This window comes from Sinocyclocheilus anshuiensis, unplaced genomic scaffold (assembly GCF_001515605.1).
Source record: "Sinocyclocheilus anshuiensis isolate Anshui unplaced genomic scaffold, SAMN03320099.WGS_v1.1 scaffold1931, whole genome shotgun sequence".
In the NCBI taxonomy this organism is placed as follows: Eukaryota; Metazoa; Chordata; class Actinopteri; order Cypriniformes; family Cyprinidae; genus Sinocyclocheilus; species Sinocyclocheilus anshuiensis.
In genome coordinates, this window is record NW_015548329.1 from 69,827 (window position 1) to 85,970 (window position 16,144).

Below are 16,144 nucleotides of genomic sequence, written 5' to 3' on the forward strand. Positions count from 1 at the left end.
GGGTAAATGTACAGTGCTCTGTTCCACTCTCAATACCACGACTGAGGTGAGACTCTTGAGCAAGGCACTGAACCCCCAACAGTGAGACATCTCATCCTTTTAAAATGGAAACATGCCTCACCCCCTGTTTTTGATACATAGCCAAAAGAGGTGTTTACTTGCAGTAAAATTGGAAAAAGTTAGACTGTCACTCAATGGTTCTTTAAGGACCTTTGATAAACTGTGGCGCCCATTTTTAGATTATTTGTTGGATAAGTCACTCTGCCCTCATTTACTTACCCTCATGTTGTTCTAAACTGTCTTTGTTCTACTGAACACAAAGAAAGATATTCTGAAAACTGTCTGTTTTATTTATTTTTTCACAAATTAAAGTCCCTGGGATAGGACTGCATGGTTTGCGATTTTTCTGATAAAAATTATCAGAATTAAACTGATAAAAGAAAAAAGCTCCAGGTTTGTTGTGATTATTACCAGGCCAAAACTTAGGTGATTATATATCAATATGACTATTAACGATGACACAATATTTCACTATAAAATAAAAAAAAAAGTTTTTAAAAAACAGTATACTATAAAAGACTACAATACTGATATTTATGGCTGTCCTAATTCTTTCATAATAATAATAATAATTATAATAATGACTTATTGTGACTTAATAATTATTATTGTTACTAAATGCAATATTAAACAAAATAAGAAATATAATAACTATCATAATATTTCACTATAAAATAAAAATAGAGTATTTAAAATCAAATAGTATGCTATAAAAGACTACAATACTATAAAACTTTATGGCCGTCTTAATTTCTTCATTTTCAAACATTAAACCATCAAGTTTTTGTTTTGGCAGAAACCTGCAGGGAACCAGTTAAACTCCAGTTAAACTCCAAAATGACGTTAAAAATGTTTATGCTTCATTTACATAGCCTTCCTTATATGGTATCAGCCCATATATGGGTTCATTTGAAAGCTTGGAGTGTCTTCTTTACAAATAATACCATTCCTTTTGGTTTTTATATTCATAAAGCAGTAAAATTAAGCTTAGAAATGTATTCGTCCCACATACGAATTTCCGCCTAACCATTGCGAATAATTTTTACGAAGAATGTGTATTTTATATATTTTTCACAAAAAAGTCAAGTCATATATCACAAGAAAGCTCTCATTCTCAGGAATTTGACGATGTAGATTATTTCATTGTGTGACAATCACAGATCGAATTATCTTCGATAGAACCATTTTTGGACTTAAAAATATCTGACATTCTTAAAGCAACATAAAAGTAGTTGAGAAGCAAATTTGTGTATGGATCTTACCTTTTTGCTGTGGCACTTTAAAACTTTACTCCCCCTTTTTCTTCATTTCTAATTCTATTTAGGATCCCTTACAGTAAGACATTTGCTAAAGAAGTCACACCAGTTAGATCCTACTACTAATTTTTTTGTTTTGTTTTGCTTATTTGCCTTAATTAATGGTAAGTATATCAAATTCTATATTAAATGATAATAAAACGATTAATAATAATTAAAACATTTCAGTTTGTCAGCCCGAGGAGGTAATAAAGGTGCTTCAAAAGGTTCTTCAAGCGATGCCATAGAAGAACCATTTTTGGTTCCACAAAGAACCATTCAGTCAAAGGTTCTTTAAAGAACCATCTCTTTCTTACCTTTTTGTAATCTGAAGAACCTTCTTTCGCCACAAAGAACCTTTTGTCAAACAAGAAAGGTGCTTCAGATGTTAAAGGTTCTTTATGGAACCATTTAGACAAAAAGGTTCTTCTATGGCATCGTGAAGCACCTTTATTTTTAAGAGTGTAGATGCTGTGCAGTAGACAGATTAATGTGTTAGCTGGTAGGTACACCAGCAAAAAAGTTTTATATCACAGCTCAACTGTGGTGTGAAAGACACGGTAATGGAAGAGGGGAGTTTGGGAAAAAAATGTGAAATGAGTTTTAGTGAGCAAGTGAGAGACGGTGGGGTGCTTAAGGGAACATCTCGGGTGCCTTAAAAAGACTCCTTCACTAACTAACAGATAAGGACTAGCACTTCTCACTCACAGCAGTAAAGACAGACAGAAAGAGGAATAGAACAAGTACACCAGAAAGTTGAAAATTGAAATATACAGAGGTGATCCAACAAAGAAAATAATACAGACAGAAGGGAGAGATAGAAAGAAAAATTAGGCTTTTAACTAAGGCAGAGGGTGATAATTCATAGTAACACCATTTTTCTCTGGTGTCTTTCTCTACAAAGATAACAGCAGTGATATATCTAATAAAGAAGAAGAATATTGTTGAGAAGAAGTTTTGATTTAGGTTTAGTATGTTAATAAGTCATTTGTTTTTGAATTTGTTATTGTTTTCCTAAGTGCTCACTGTAGCTGTTTATTAATAAGCGACGGCAGCAATGTTCTCTCCAGCACACAGTTCTCAGATACATGCTCACCAAAAATGCTACCATGATTCTATTGCGATAATATATCAAAAGAGCTTTTGAACATTTCTAATCTTAATGTTAAGATTTACATTTCTTTTTGCAACTTGGAAATGAGCAAATACTCCACAATAGATAGCTGATATACGGATCAGTACGTCACATACACTTTTTGTCAAAACAGTTCACTGTTTAGCCGAGTTATTTGTGCAAAATCGGATTTCAGGATTTAAGCGGTTTTGTGACATCACAGCTGGCACATCTGCCCTCCCCTGCAGCTGTCCTCACCGTGTTTCAGAAATAAAGTGACGTCCATGACAACTCTTTGCAGAATGATCTCGGCTTCTATTGTGCTCAATGGCTTTGTACACCATTTTCACAGCACTTGATATTAGACCTCAGCACTTCAGATTAAAGTCGATCTGCATACAAGCCAACTTTTTGAGAGTAAATAACCACAATACGGAGGAATAATAATCATTAGCATCTGCTCTTGTAAAGTCATTGTATTTACCCTTGGGCAATATTTCAAATTATGTTTGCTTTAATAGTCTTGCACTCTTGTCTTTTCTCTCTCTTAGGACCATGGTTTTCCTGTGTTTACCGTTTTCTTTGTAATGAAGCTCCTCTCTGTTGTTACATAAGCCAACATTTAGGGAAAAGGCAGCACTGATTTTTGATTACTCCAAGAGTAATAAAGACAATATTTCCAGTAATATCCGGAAACGTTGGTGAAATCTGATCTGGAAAAGGAATTCTCTGCACCTACAGCCATAAATCTACATTTCTGAAGCAAATATTCAACCTAACCATTTTCCAATATCGGCAAATCGAGGCATGTGGCAATAAGCATGCTGATTAGAAAAAGGTGAGCTGTTTACATCGTTTTGAAGTCCAGGACAGTGTACTCAGGCCAGTCGATGTAGCAGACCACCCTGCCAGGCAGCTGGTCCGTGTCGGAATAATAGTATTGGGGGAAGGCCAGCAGGAGAGCCAGCACCCACATGACCCCGATGACCACCTTCGTCTGAGTTGCAGACATCCTCTGCTGCAGCGGATGAATGATGGCCATATATCTGTGGAAGAAAAAGACAGATGTGCTGAAAGCTCCACATCTGTTGTATACAGAGATATTTATATATTATTTTTTTACTTTAAGCTTATTTCCGGTTGAACAAAAAATGAATAAAAATGAAATATAATTATTCAAAATTAAACAAAAACATTTATTATTAATACAACAATACAATTATTAAACAATTTAAGGAATAGTTTACCCAATAATGCAAAATTGCTGAAAACTACTCACCTTCAGGCCATAAAAGATGTAGAAGAGTTGGTTTCTTCATAGGAAGACATTGGAGAAATTTAACATTACGTCACATTACACCCAAATAGCTGATAAAAACATTACAACAATCCACAAGTAATCCACATGACTCCAGCCTATCAACTAATGTCTTGTGAAGTGAAAAGCTGTGTTTGTAAGAAACAAATTCATCAGGACATTTTAACTTTAAACCATTGTTTTCAGCTAAAACACGAGTCCTCAGTCCATAATATTGCTTTCTCCAATTCTGTGGATTTTGATGTGAGAGGGACAACAGAGGATGGACTTTTTCACTGAAGGAAGCGTTATTATTCATTATGGACTCACAAACATGCAGCTTTTCACTTCACAAGACATTAATTGATGTACTGGAGTCGTGTGAATTACTTGTGGATTACTGTGTTGTTTTTATCAGCTGTTTGGATTCTCATTCTGACAGCACCCATTCACTACAGAGGATCCATCGGTGAGCAAGTGATATAATGCTAAATTTCTCCAAATCTGTTCAGATGAAGAAACAATGTCATCTACATCTTGGATGGCCTGAGAAAATTTGCCACTTGTGGCAGCACATTTTCATTTTTGGGTAAACTATTCTTTTAATGCACTTTTGTGGCTCAGTGAATATTGTATGTACTAAATGTTTTCGTTCTGGTTAGGGAGAATGTATTTTATGTAATCAAATAAATTAAAGTCTGAAATGCATTCGTTAATTTGTGACCCTGGACCACAAAACCAGTCTTAAGTTGCACGGGGATATTTGTAGCAATAGCCAAAGATACATTGTATGGGACAAAATTATAGATTTTTCTTTTATGCCAAAAATCATTAGGATATTAAGTAAAGATCATGTTCCATGAAGATATTTTGTAAATTTCCTACTGTAAATATATCAAAACTTAATTTTTGGTTAGTAATATGCATTGCTAAGAACTTAATTTGGACAACTTTAAAGGCGATTTTCTCAATATTTTGATTTTTTGTTGCACCCTCAGATTCCAGATTTTCAAATAGTTGTATCTCAGCCAAATATTGTCCTATCCTAACAAACCATACATCAATGCTTATTTCCTTATTTATTCAGCTTTCAGATGATGTATAAATCTCTATTTTATTCTCAATTAAGACTGGTTTTGTGGTCCAGGGTCACATTTGATGTTAATTGAGTTCTTTTGAGCCTTAATTATAAGTCTCATTAAATAGCATTTATTACATAAAAAAATATTATTAAAAAGTTTTTTATTTTTTCTTATCTCCAGCAAAGAGAAACTATTCAAAGAGAAAAAGAGCGTATTCACTTTCCTTAGAAAATCTTGGTGGTATAAATTAAGACAAACTGTCTGCTTGTGGATTTGGCTCTCAGCACACATTTCACTCTATTTAAACCACTCTTATTTTCCTGCTGTGATCTTCATTGATAATTTACAGCTTGGGTTGTGCTTGAAAGCATGAGATATTGTCCTGCTCTGCACTCTCAACAAGTTAAGCTGTCAACACATCAGTGATCCACACACACACACACACACACACACACACACACACACACACACACACACACACACACACACACACACACACACACACACACACACACACACACACACACACACACACACATCTCTGTCCAGCTCACAAAGATCTCAGTGTTATCTAAGATAAATCCTCTTAAATCATTTGCTCCAATATGGAGCTTTATCATTATAAAACGGAATGAAAATGTCCAGAGAGTAAATCCCCCACACACAGCTTACAAATCTATTGAGCGTCTACAATAGTTGATTTGTGGAGTTTTTAGTTATGGGTTTGTGCTCTAATACAACAGGCTAGTGTATCATTGTGATAATATGAGCTCTGCAATAATAAAGAAGATCTGTTCCAGTTATCAGTTATATGGACAGTGAATACACTTGTGGCAGGATTTATTTAACTTATTAATTTGGAGTTGGAAGAAACCTTGCAGAACTTCATGTACCACTTTCAGACTGTGAGATGGTATTAAAGGCCAGGCTGTGTCAGCATTTCATCTGAAGAGTAAAACATTGCTTTGTTTTCCTCAGACGCTGTGTGCAATGTGTGGTCTCTACAAGAGTTGAGAACCAAGATTTTCATGGTGTTTGTTTCTGTTACTGGTTCTCAGCGTGAAACATACAGTGTGACCAGTGAAGTCTGATTCTTGAGCGAATGACTCTTATGAGATGTTTCGTTTTAGTGAATCACAAACATTTATCAATTTTGAACAGTTTCTCGGTTAATCTGACTGATTTACTAAACTGCAATTCAGTGGCGAGGCCAGAAATTTTAAAGTGATTGGCCCTTGGTGAAATTAGCTTAAGTGCCTACTCTCAAACTAAAGTACATTATTTTACATAAGATAAAAACAGGGACACAAATTTCGACAGTCTGTTTTTGGTTGAAAGAGAAAAAGGTCAAAAATATATGCCTAAATTGAAAATAAAAATGTGACTTTACTTGAAAATGTGATCTGTTATACACAACAGATGTCTTGTGTCGTATATCGTTGAAAAGGTTACTTGTTTCACATAGACCAAACAACACCAAGTACATGTAAACAGTATACACATGCGGCTTTTGGGCCACGTTTTGGTTTGTAGCTTCAGCAAACATTAGTAAACCCTAAAAGGTCACATGCATTTATGTAAAGTAGGTGTTCTCAATTCAAACAAGCCCAAACACAGCATAGCACACTGCGTAGATCTTGAGATAATCATCATAGAGTGGCATTACATGCCACTTCGCTTAAGCCAAAGGACATCCGGGATCCTAATGTGTGTCAATGATGATGATGATGATGATGATGCATTTTATTTTTCTACGCCATTTCAAAACGTTGGAAAGTTCAACCAATTACCCTTTTTCATAAAGAGTCTATTGCATTTTAGATTATGGGAGGTACTTCTGATCTGGGGAAGTTTCACTAAAAAACACTGAAACAAATCATTTCAAATCATAAGGTTTCGCTACAAATAATCCTTATCTGTCAGTTTGATTGAATGAGCTGTACATTTTCCTTCATGTTCTATTTTCAGATGTCAGGAAAATAACGTAACACTTGGTATTTTGGTGACATAGTATAACAAGAATATCTATGGCAAGAGCTCTTTTCAATCTGCTGAATTATTTTCCTCCTGATTATTTTCCTTTTTTCTTTGTATGAAAAAAGACAACATACACTGTGCATTTATGGTCTGCTCTCCCAATTTAATTACAATGAATAATTCATTAGAATGCTCTAAGAATCTCCAAAAATCCTCTTCTAATTCTATCCTGTTTCTAAAGCAGGTAAATACAATATTTGTTATCTGTCAAAGTGAGGAAAATCACTCAATATTACCACTCAGTGTTCAGGTAATAAACATTTTTGATTAAGGCTACATATGTTACATAATACAGACTGTGATATTTAACACACCTGTGATATTACTGTAGAAATAATCACGTTTTTGGGGGTTATTCATGGTCTGTTGAAAGTAATTTGTTAATGATTTGTTAATGTTTGATGGTTGAAAGGTTAGTAGAATAATGTCATCTCATTGCACCTGTTTTTTTTGTTGTTGTTGTTTTTTAATGCTTATTATTGCATTCATAGAAGGAATCTTTGGTTGATTGTATACAGTTTAACAGAAGTCACTCCCATCATTTGCACCAAGTGTCATGAGATGTAGGAAAAAGGTGGATAGAAACTGGATCTCAGGTAAGGTGGGTTGGTATACTGGGTAGGGACGATGAGTAAAGACCAATCAGGGACTGTTTTACTGGATTGGACTGATCACTCAAATTGACAGCTCTTGCATTTACCATTCACCATATAATAGCAGTGCACAACTGGAAGAGGAGAGCTCAGCCAGGATATTACTTCTTCTTTTTTATTCTTTACATTTTTACACATGCAAGTAGTTCTTATGTTCATGTATTCAAGCAATTATTGTCATGTATACAGGATTTTTCTTCTTACCTATAAATAAACAATTTTGTATCTCATTTGGTTGGGAGGACTAGCTGCCAATCCTGGCCCTTCTATAGCCTTGCAATTGCCACAATTTGTTTTCACCATGAAAAAAAAATACTAAGCAGAGACGGGTCTTTGATTAAAGAAATGCTACTGTAGTCAAATGCACACCGGCATCAAGAACAGCCGTAGCCCCAAAACACAAATCATGTATGCCACAGATTCTGCAAATTTCCCAGAAAGGTGAGCATTTTGCATTGCTGGTTATAACTATATCTCAGCATTTTGCAAGAGAATTGCATTTCTGTTTTCCATTTCTTATTCAAATTCAAAAGAATTGCTAATGATAATCGTTAAGAGTAAACAGAAGCATAAGTTTTAATTACCTTCTGATTCACATCTCTATAGGTCTCCTCTGACTATAATCTGGTTTACTACTGTATATTAACTCCAGGCATGGCAGTAATGGTGGCTTCTGTGACACCCTCCCTACAAGCAGAGCTCTTGATTAGGTTGACTAGTTCACTTTTTTTTACTTTTTTAGAATATTGACTGTATCTCCTTCAAAGTGACTATACTGGCCTCTCTCAGTTACTTTATTAATAAGTCTCCTTATCCGGTTTGTGCAGAGAGTTTTGAGGAACAAACTTTTCTAACAATTCTACCCACATGGCATTCAAATGTTTGGCTATTGTTTTGTACTTTTATTTCCTTCTCCTGATTAAACTTATTTTTAATTAGTCTCTAACTTCCTGGAATGCTCTAGTCTTATTCACAGCTGTCCTTTAGATTCAAAACCTGAATAATTATATTCCCTATTATGCTTTTTCACTTTTTCAACTTTAGTTAGTCTGTAATGTTGCTGTTTGAGCATAAAAAAGATCGAAAGAGCATAATAGGACCCCTTTAATAAATCATTAGGTTCAGGCCAATTGTTAGGCAGCTGTGTCCTTGTTAAGACAAATGTTTTTCTTCTGTGTAAATTTAATGCCCCTGCATGGACTGAATATTTATGCACATGGAAATTTTCTTCCTTTTTTCTTTTTTTGTTAAGAAAATCATTGTGACATTGAAATGAAACGTCTGTCACCATTTACTCACCTTTATTTTGTTCTAAACCCATATTTTTAACTGTCTTAAACTCATTTTAAAACAATTTTTAAATTATTTTCCAAGTTTTTAAATTCCTTGTTTTATTTTTGTGATAATTTTTTTATGATTATTTTACTTTCTTTTATGTAAAGCACTTTGAATTACCATTACCCATATGACTGACTTTATTCTGTGGAACACAAAAAAGTGAATATGAATACAAATCTTTCCCCTTTCACCTTTATTATATGGGAAAGCGCATGCAGAATATTGCTTGCTCTTTTCCATATAAGAAAAGTGAAAGCGGAAAGATTGGCTTCAAATGACAAAAAAAAACATCATATAAGTATCATAAAAAATAACTTCTGAAGCAATATGACAGCTCTGTGTGAAGAACAGATTGAATTTATAGTTCCGCTGTAGCACTTGTAGCAAATATTGCACCACATGCAAAAACTAATGGCATCTGACAATTAATAGTTTTAACACACCATTTTTGCAGTCCATAGTCTATGACTTTTGAAATACATTTTTAGCGGTTTTGACAGAAGGTAACATTACTAAATCATCTTTTATGGGTGTTTTATAGTGCATTCGTCATTTTGGAGTTTGACAGATCAATTCCCATTTTTCATTATTTCTGTTCATACGGGTTTAGAAAAATAAGGTCAAGTAAATGAACTATTGCTTTGAATTTCCTTGAAATTCAGTGCCTCAAAAAATAAAACATCAAAGAGAACAAAACGTCAACTTAACATTCGTAATTCAGTAAAATGAGAGAACTTCCACTCCACTGATAATGGGAAAACCTTACAGTTAAACCACCAGCAGGCACGCACGCACACACACACACACACACACACACACACACACACAAGCTTATAAGTGATGGACAGTCAGATTTTTTCCATGCATTTGTTTTCAGCCTCTCCAGTCATGCTCAGTTAAAGTAATGTCCTGAAGGACAATATGATTACATACAGTTCCAGAAAAGATGAGTGAGCAATGAGGAACTGACAATAGACTCATGCAAGAGTCTCCAGCGGGTGAAGAGGTCAGACGCAGCATCAACATGCATTCAAGCACATCTGTTTGACATAAGTGGAGCTCAGGGCAACAGATCATCAGTCTGAACAGCACCAGGGCTAAATCAATAACGACAACATGCTAGAGGGAGCAGAGATGGACAGTGCGGATACACAATTTGATGCTTGCAGTGCTTTTCTTTCAAATGTAGCTTCTGCAGATCATTTGATTAGGAATCTTATTCCTGCCACACATCACAGTTTGAACCTCAGAGTCGTGTGTCATTTCACCAGCACACAAATGCTCTTTAGCATGCCGTTACAACTCGACTTTGAGGAGTGTGTGCTCGTCAGCACCTTTATATGTTTTTAAATGCAAGAAATGAAATAAGGAAGTAAAAACAGCTGATAAGTGCGACAAATGAGAATGTGAGATATTATATTTGGACAGAGATGCAATCGTTTATTGCTACTAAAGCACGTAACACAATTATGATGTGTGTATTAAGTGATCTGTTTGCACAGAGGTGACAGCCGTGCTGCTGTTTGTGAATGTACACCTGTCTGCATGTGTTAACAAAGCAACAATGACTCAACCAGAGCAACAGAGCTGAAATCTGGGCAGGAAAAACACCTCAGCCAAAGTGCCTAGGAGAGTTTGTATTAGAATAATTAATTACAACTGGGTTTTACTGGAGGATTTTTATACTCTTATGCACAGTAAGGAAAAATAAAGATCAATATCCATCTAAATAAATGTTGAAATTTAAATATTATAGTATATATGATTTAAATATAAAAAATAATATCTAAAATATATAATATATTTTTATGACTACTTTGTTATTGTGCTGGACCTTCTTAAAGTATAAAGGATTATACTTTAGATTTTTTACTTACAGATTTTTTTTTTCTCGTATTGTGACATCCTAGTTAAATGGATTATCGATAAGAAAAAAAATGTAGGGCGGAGTTTTGGTTCTATTCAGTTATTGATTGGATGGAGGCGAATCTGAATGTGAGCTTACAGTCAATTGCATGAAAGGGGCGGGTTTAGACTAAATGACTGGAGAAGTATGTTTTTTCACTGGATTTTTTAAAAATTAAGGGGAAGAATTAAATGCATGGATGATTTGTACATTTACATACTTACATTTAGAAAATAAATATAGGGTGCATTTTCATTTCATACGGACTTTAACTGTTTCATCTAAAATTATTTAAGGTTGGTCAGAAACCAAGCATTCTGAGAATGCTAATTAAATGTTACTTCTACATTACATTTTTGGGCATAATTCAATTTTCAATCCTCCTATTGCCCATTAGTTGATAGTAATCAAATCACTGCCTGACAGAAATCACTTAAAACTGGCAGAAGATAAAACATGCTAAAATTCTACTGAAACATTCTATTCTCAGAACTACTCCCAGAAGTGCTTAATGAAAAGCTCTAGGCTCTAGGTTCTAGGCATTTATAAATGTCTTCTTTACAAGAAAAATCATCAGGCATTTGCTCTGAGTTATTTGTTTGCAACCCCATCCTTCAAAATATGTTTAGAGAGAATGTAATCTTGGCTTGCCCCCCGCCCCCCAAAAGAATCTTCCTAAAATAAATAACCAAATAACCCATTAGTTCTCCAACAAGTATTTCCTCTATAAGGACCTGAAACACACGTCTTTCCCTGAAGCCTGCCCTCCATCTCCCCCACGGGTCTCTCAGGTAATAGCATTTTAAAGAAGTTCATGTTTCTGCATGTAGATAGATGAAAGCAGGCACTGTTTTTTGAGTATTCGATGTGCTGTGTCAAAAGGTTGGAAAAATGACATCTTAGAATTAGAACAGGGTAATGAAAGGTCAAACATTACCTGAAATCTGGGCCCTCTTGTGAATAATCCCTTATGTTACACATGGTAATTGAATGAAGAAACAAGGCAGACACAGCACTCTTACAATTACCTCATCACCACTCAACCACACACACACTAAAGAAATTAAGGTTTCTAAACAATGACTATGGAAGGTTATGAGTGGGATGATAAATAACTATCATCTATCATATGACGTCACAGACAAATGACAGATAATTCCTAATATGGACCTGAAAAGAGCTACAACATTATACTTGTGTTTGTATTGTGATGGCAGTACTAATCATTGCTAAACATTTCACACTAATTAGCAACAATAATTAGCATTACTATTACACATCCATAGTAACCATAGTTCTGTCAACAGTAGAGTAAGATGCCCCCCACCTTATTTTTTTCAAAATCACATTTAATTAATTTTGTCATTTCATGTGAATGTCAACATGTGTAATATTCAGTCATTGATCAAATAGTGATCTGTGACATTGTATTATGTTGAATATCAAAGTTTTGTGTGTGTGTCTGTGTGTGTGTGTGTGTGTGTCTGTTTGTTAATGAGGGATTTTGGACACATTCATGTTTTTAAATTTGTGGAATGAAAAAAAAATATATATTGTTTTTATTTTGAAGTGAAACGATAAAATTAAACCCTTGGGGTAAGATGGCTTCTTTGAATAATTTTACATTTTGTGCTATGACAACTAATCAGCCTTTTTTTTTTGTTCTTTTACACTGCAGGTGAATAGCGTAAAGAAATTAACTACTAATTATCACCTTACTTACCCAGTTGATTGATTACATTGATAATTGCAAACATTTTTTGTATTACAAGTTTTGTAAAATGTTATGTTTAAATATGCAAATGAGGCATTATTTAATGAAATATGCGCTGATTTGCATACATTTCTAGTACAAAACTCTGAACACTGGATGAAGTCAGTTTCAAAATTCTTGTTTATTTTTTATTTTTTCTGACATATTAGAGGCAAATGTTTTTACAGAGGGAATTTTGGGTATCTCTTTTTGTTACTCCATAATTCAGAAAATACTTTGAACAGCCAGAAAACACTATATTTTCACAATTTTGGGGAAAATAAAATGTTGTATATAATCAAGCAAATTATATATGAACAAATCCCTCTGTAAAAACCTTCAGAATATAGACAGGAATAAAAATGTAAAGTTTGGTGTGTGTAAGTGCTACTGAAGTGGAGATTTATGGCTCAGTGTAGGAGAAAAAACTCATTTTGAGAAAACGGCCTTTAAAAATATGTATTGTAATTGAAATATATTGACACAAACAGATAAAGTGCTATAAAAGAAACAGTGTCTTTTGGATGTTTTCTTTCCACTAGTATGAAAAAACACTTTATTAAAAGCCAAAAAGCCCATAATCTCAAAATTGACAGGTGCATGAAAAAACAGTGCTTTTGCCTGCAGTGTCTCCCCTTAATAACACATTGGCTGAAAAATGTAAAGTTTGGTGTGTGTAAGTGCTACTGAAGTGGAGATTTATGGCTCAGTGTAGGAGAAAAAACTCATTTTGAGAAAACGGCCTTTAAAAATATGTATTGTAATTGAAATATATTGACACAAATAGATAAAGTGCTATAAAAGAAACAGTGTCTTTTGGATGTTTTCTTTCCACTAGTATGAAAAAAACACTTTATTAAAAGCCAAAAAGCCCATAATCTCAAAATTGACAGGTGCATGAAGAAACAGTGCTTTTGCCTGCAGTGTCTCCCCTTAATAACACATTGGCTGATGCATCATCATACTGGACATATATCTAAATATGTTACAATTTAAAAGTAAATCTTCCTCCATTTTACCCTACCATAGTTACAGTTACTGCTGTAAAACCATAATCAATTCATATGAAAAGTACTAAGCAGTGAAAGAAGCATCAGAAAAGCAGAATATTTCCTATTTTTGACCAGGGGTGGCTAATATCAAATTACCAGTTATTTTCTACAGTCGAGAGGAAACCATGGCTATTTTATATAAGGGGCTGTTTAAAGAACGAATCGAACTAATTATTTAAATGTTGTGCACTTTTATATTTTATATACATTTATGTAGTTTATATTTTGTACTTTTCTAACAACAAAACATGCAAAGAAACGAATGAACTTACCTGTCGAGCGCAATCGCGGTCATTGAGTATATAGAAGCGAAGACGGCGGCTATGGGGAAGAAGTTGTGGAATCGGCAGTAATAGAGTCCGAAATACCACTCATTGTGCACGGAGTAGACAAAGTTTATAACGGTGTTGAATGCGGACATTGACGCTTCAGCGAACGCCAAGTTGACGAGGAAATAGTTCGTGACGGTTCTCATGCGTTTGTGCGCCAAAATGATCCATATCACCGTGATATTGCCCACAACGGAGACGATGACAATTGTGCTGTAAGCCGCTGCCCAGAGCACTATTCTCCAAACTGGTTGCACAAACTGGTTCCAGTATAAATCGGTTTCATTCTGTGCCATGGTGTTTGTCCAGTTACTTTGAAAGTCAGTGGAAGTGATGAGCGAATCCATTCCTATTGGGAAAAAATGTTCAATGTTATTAAAAAAATATTAAGTTGTTATTTTCTTTTCTTTTTTGGCTTGATGTCGTATTAATGTTTAATCGACCATGTCTCCTTTTGAGAAAAAGTCAAATTATTGAGTTTCATGACGCAAAAAGAGTTCCAAATCGTATCCCTCAGTCAGTATTCAGTGATAAGGAAGCATGAGCCCTGTGTTTTTTCAAAGACGACAAGACTACAGGTCGCAACGCCCTGCTCCTTCACTTTTCCTCATCACGAAACCAATTGTAGCTCTCGGTTCCACGCACCTCACTCCTCTGAGCGTCGCTGCCAAGTGCGCAGCGCTCGCACACACAAGCAGAAGCTGTGAACACGCGCTTCTGAGAGAAAACGAAGGGACGCTTCCTCTCAAATACAGATCTCTCTTTTTAATACGAAATTTGAGTAATCTGCATATGTGATTCACAGCTCGCCAGGTGTGCCACGCAGGTTGGAAAATGATGTTTGGTCGCGCACAGATGCTGTGCGAGCACGATAATGAAACGAAAAGAACAAACGCGTCATTGGAAATCCATTTTTTTCTTTTTAATTTGAAATTCAGAGCTCACCTTTTATTTAAGTTGGAAGATGCTGTGTGGTTCTTTCGGGTTGGACAGAAAAAGGCTAATATAGGTCTTCAAATTTTTGGATAACGATGTAAATTATTTGGTATGATGCGTTTTGCCAGTTCCTTTCCACATTAAACCATTTATTTATCTATTCTATTCCAACTAATTTCAATTTGACACAAAGTAATTCAGAAAAAGCTCACGGTCCCCACCTGGTGGTTTCATCTCAATTCGCGTTAAACTTAAACTCAATATGCCAGTCGGTTAAGACAATGCATGATGATAGACAATGCTATTACAAATTTGATAATTTTTCTGATAAGTTGTATTTGGGCAGCCTCAGAATCAGTTGGAATACTGACTGCAAGCCAACATTTGCCCAAAGTTAGTGCCGTACCTCACTGATGCGCTGAATGGGCACAAATCCCATTCATGTTCCTACATTTAGTTGCAAGCCTTCCCCGAAGAGTGTAAACTGTTATGGCTGCAAAGGAAGGGATTAATGTTTTTTATTTATTTATTTTGGCATGTTTTATATGTTCAACAAGGAGAAACAGTAAGGTCACTGATGTTGTGTCAATCTGAAAAGTTTCCTGGGGTTTTGGGGAACGGCTTTGTGGAGGCCTTTCAAATTCTTCAACATCAGACAAAGCAAATTATGGACATTGCTTTGTCGAGGGTTTTCTCATTCTTTTGGCCATAATTTTACTGTCATCATTCACAATACAGAATGCACACATTATTTATGTGTCCATGTACTGTGACAAAGGATGTTTTGATGCTAGATGATTCAGAGTAAGCCCAGGGAACTGCCCCTTACAAAGCAATTTTTAGCATTTTAGTGAATCACTCTTTCAACCAACACTACATTGCTATGGGCATTTATTTTATTTAATATTTTTGGTGGATTTTTATAAAATAGCATTTTTTTATATATATATATATTTGTGATCATTTTCACTATGAGAGTTCCCTTTCATGGGAACTTCGAACTGCGTCCTCTAGGGGTCGCTATGGGGAACACCTTTCCTTTTTGAGTAAAATAAAAAAACATCCATAACTCAACAAAAGGACTCCGCAGGCATGCAAATTATGTTATTGTGGAGAAAGCACATCACATGCATTACCTGAATTGCAGATTCCTCCAAGAACCTCTGTGGGAAGCATGTAATTGTGATGAGCTGTGGCAACTCATCAGTGTTAATTAACCATGCATCATGAAAACATCTGGGTTGCAGACATCTAATTTCACCTACACATATGGGCATATTTTCTTTTCCTTA

General features: G+C 35.0%; 1 protein-coding gene across 1 annotated transcript in view; it reads right to left on the reverse strand.

Moving 5' to 3' along the window:
• LOC107656492 (substance-P receptor-like) overlaps positions 1 to 14,392 on the reverse strand; it is a 34,571-nt gene extending 20,179 nt beyond the window's left edge. Inside the window, exons 1-2 of the mRNA XM_016444375.1 lie at positions 13,860 to 14,392; positions 3,321 to 3,515 (exon numbers count right to left, since the gene is read on the reverse strand). Of these exons, the coding sequence (XP_016299861.1) occupies positions 3,321 to 3,515; positions 13,860 to 14,263 (599 nt within the window). The 5' untranslated portion in view covers positions 14,264 to 14,392. The remainder of the gene's footprint in view (positions 1 to 3,320; positions 3,516 to 13,859) is intronic.
• Positions 14,393 to 16,144: the final 1,752 nt, after the last annotated feature.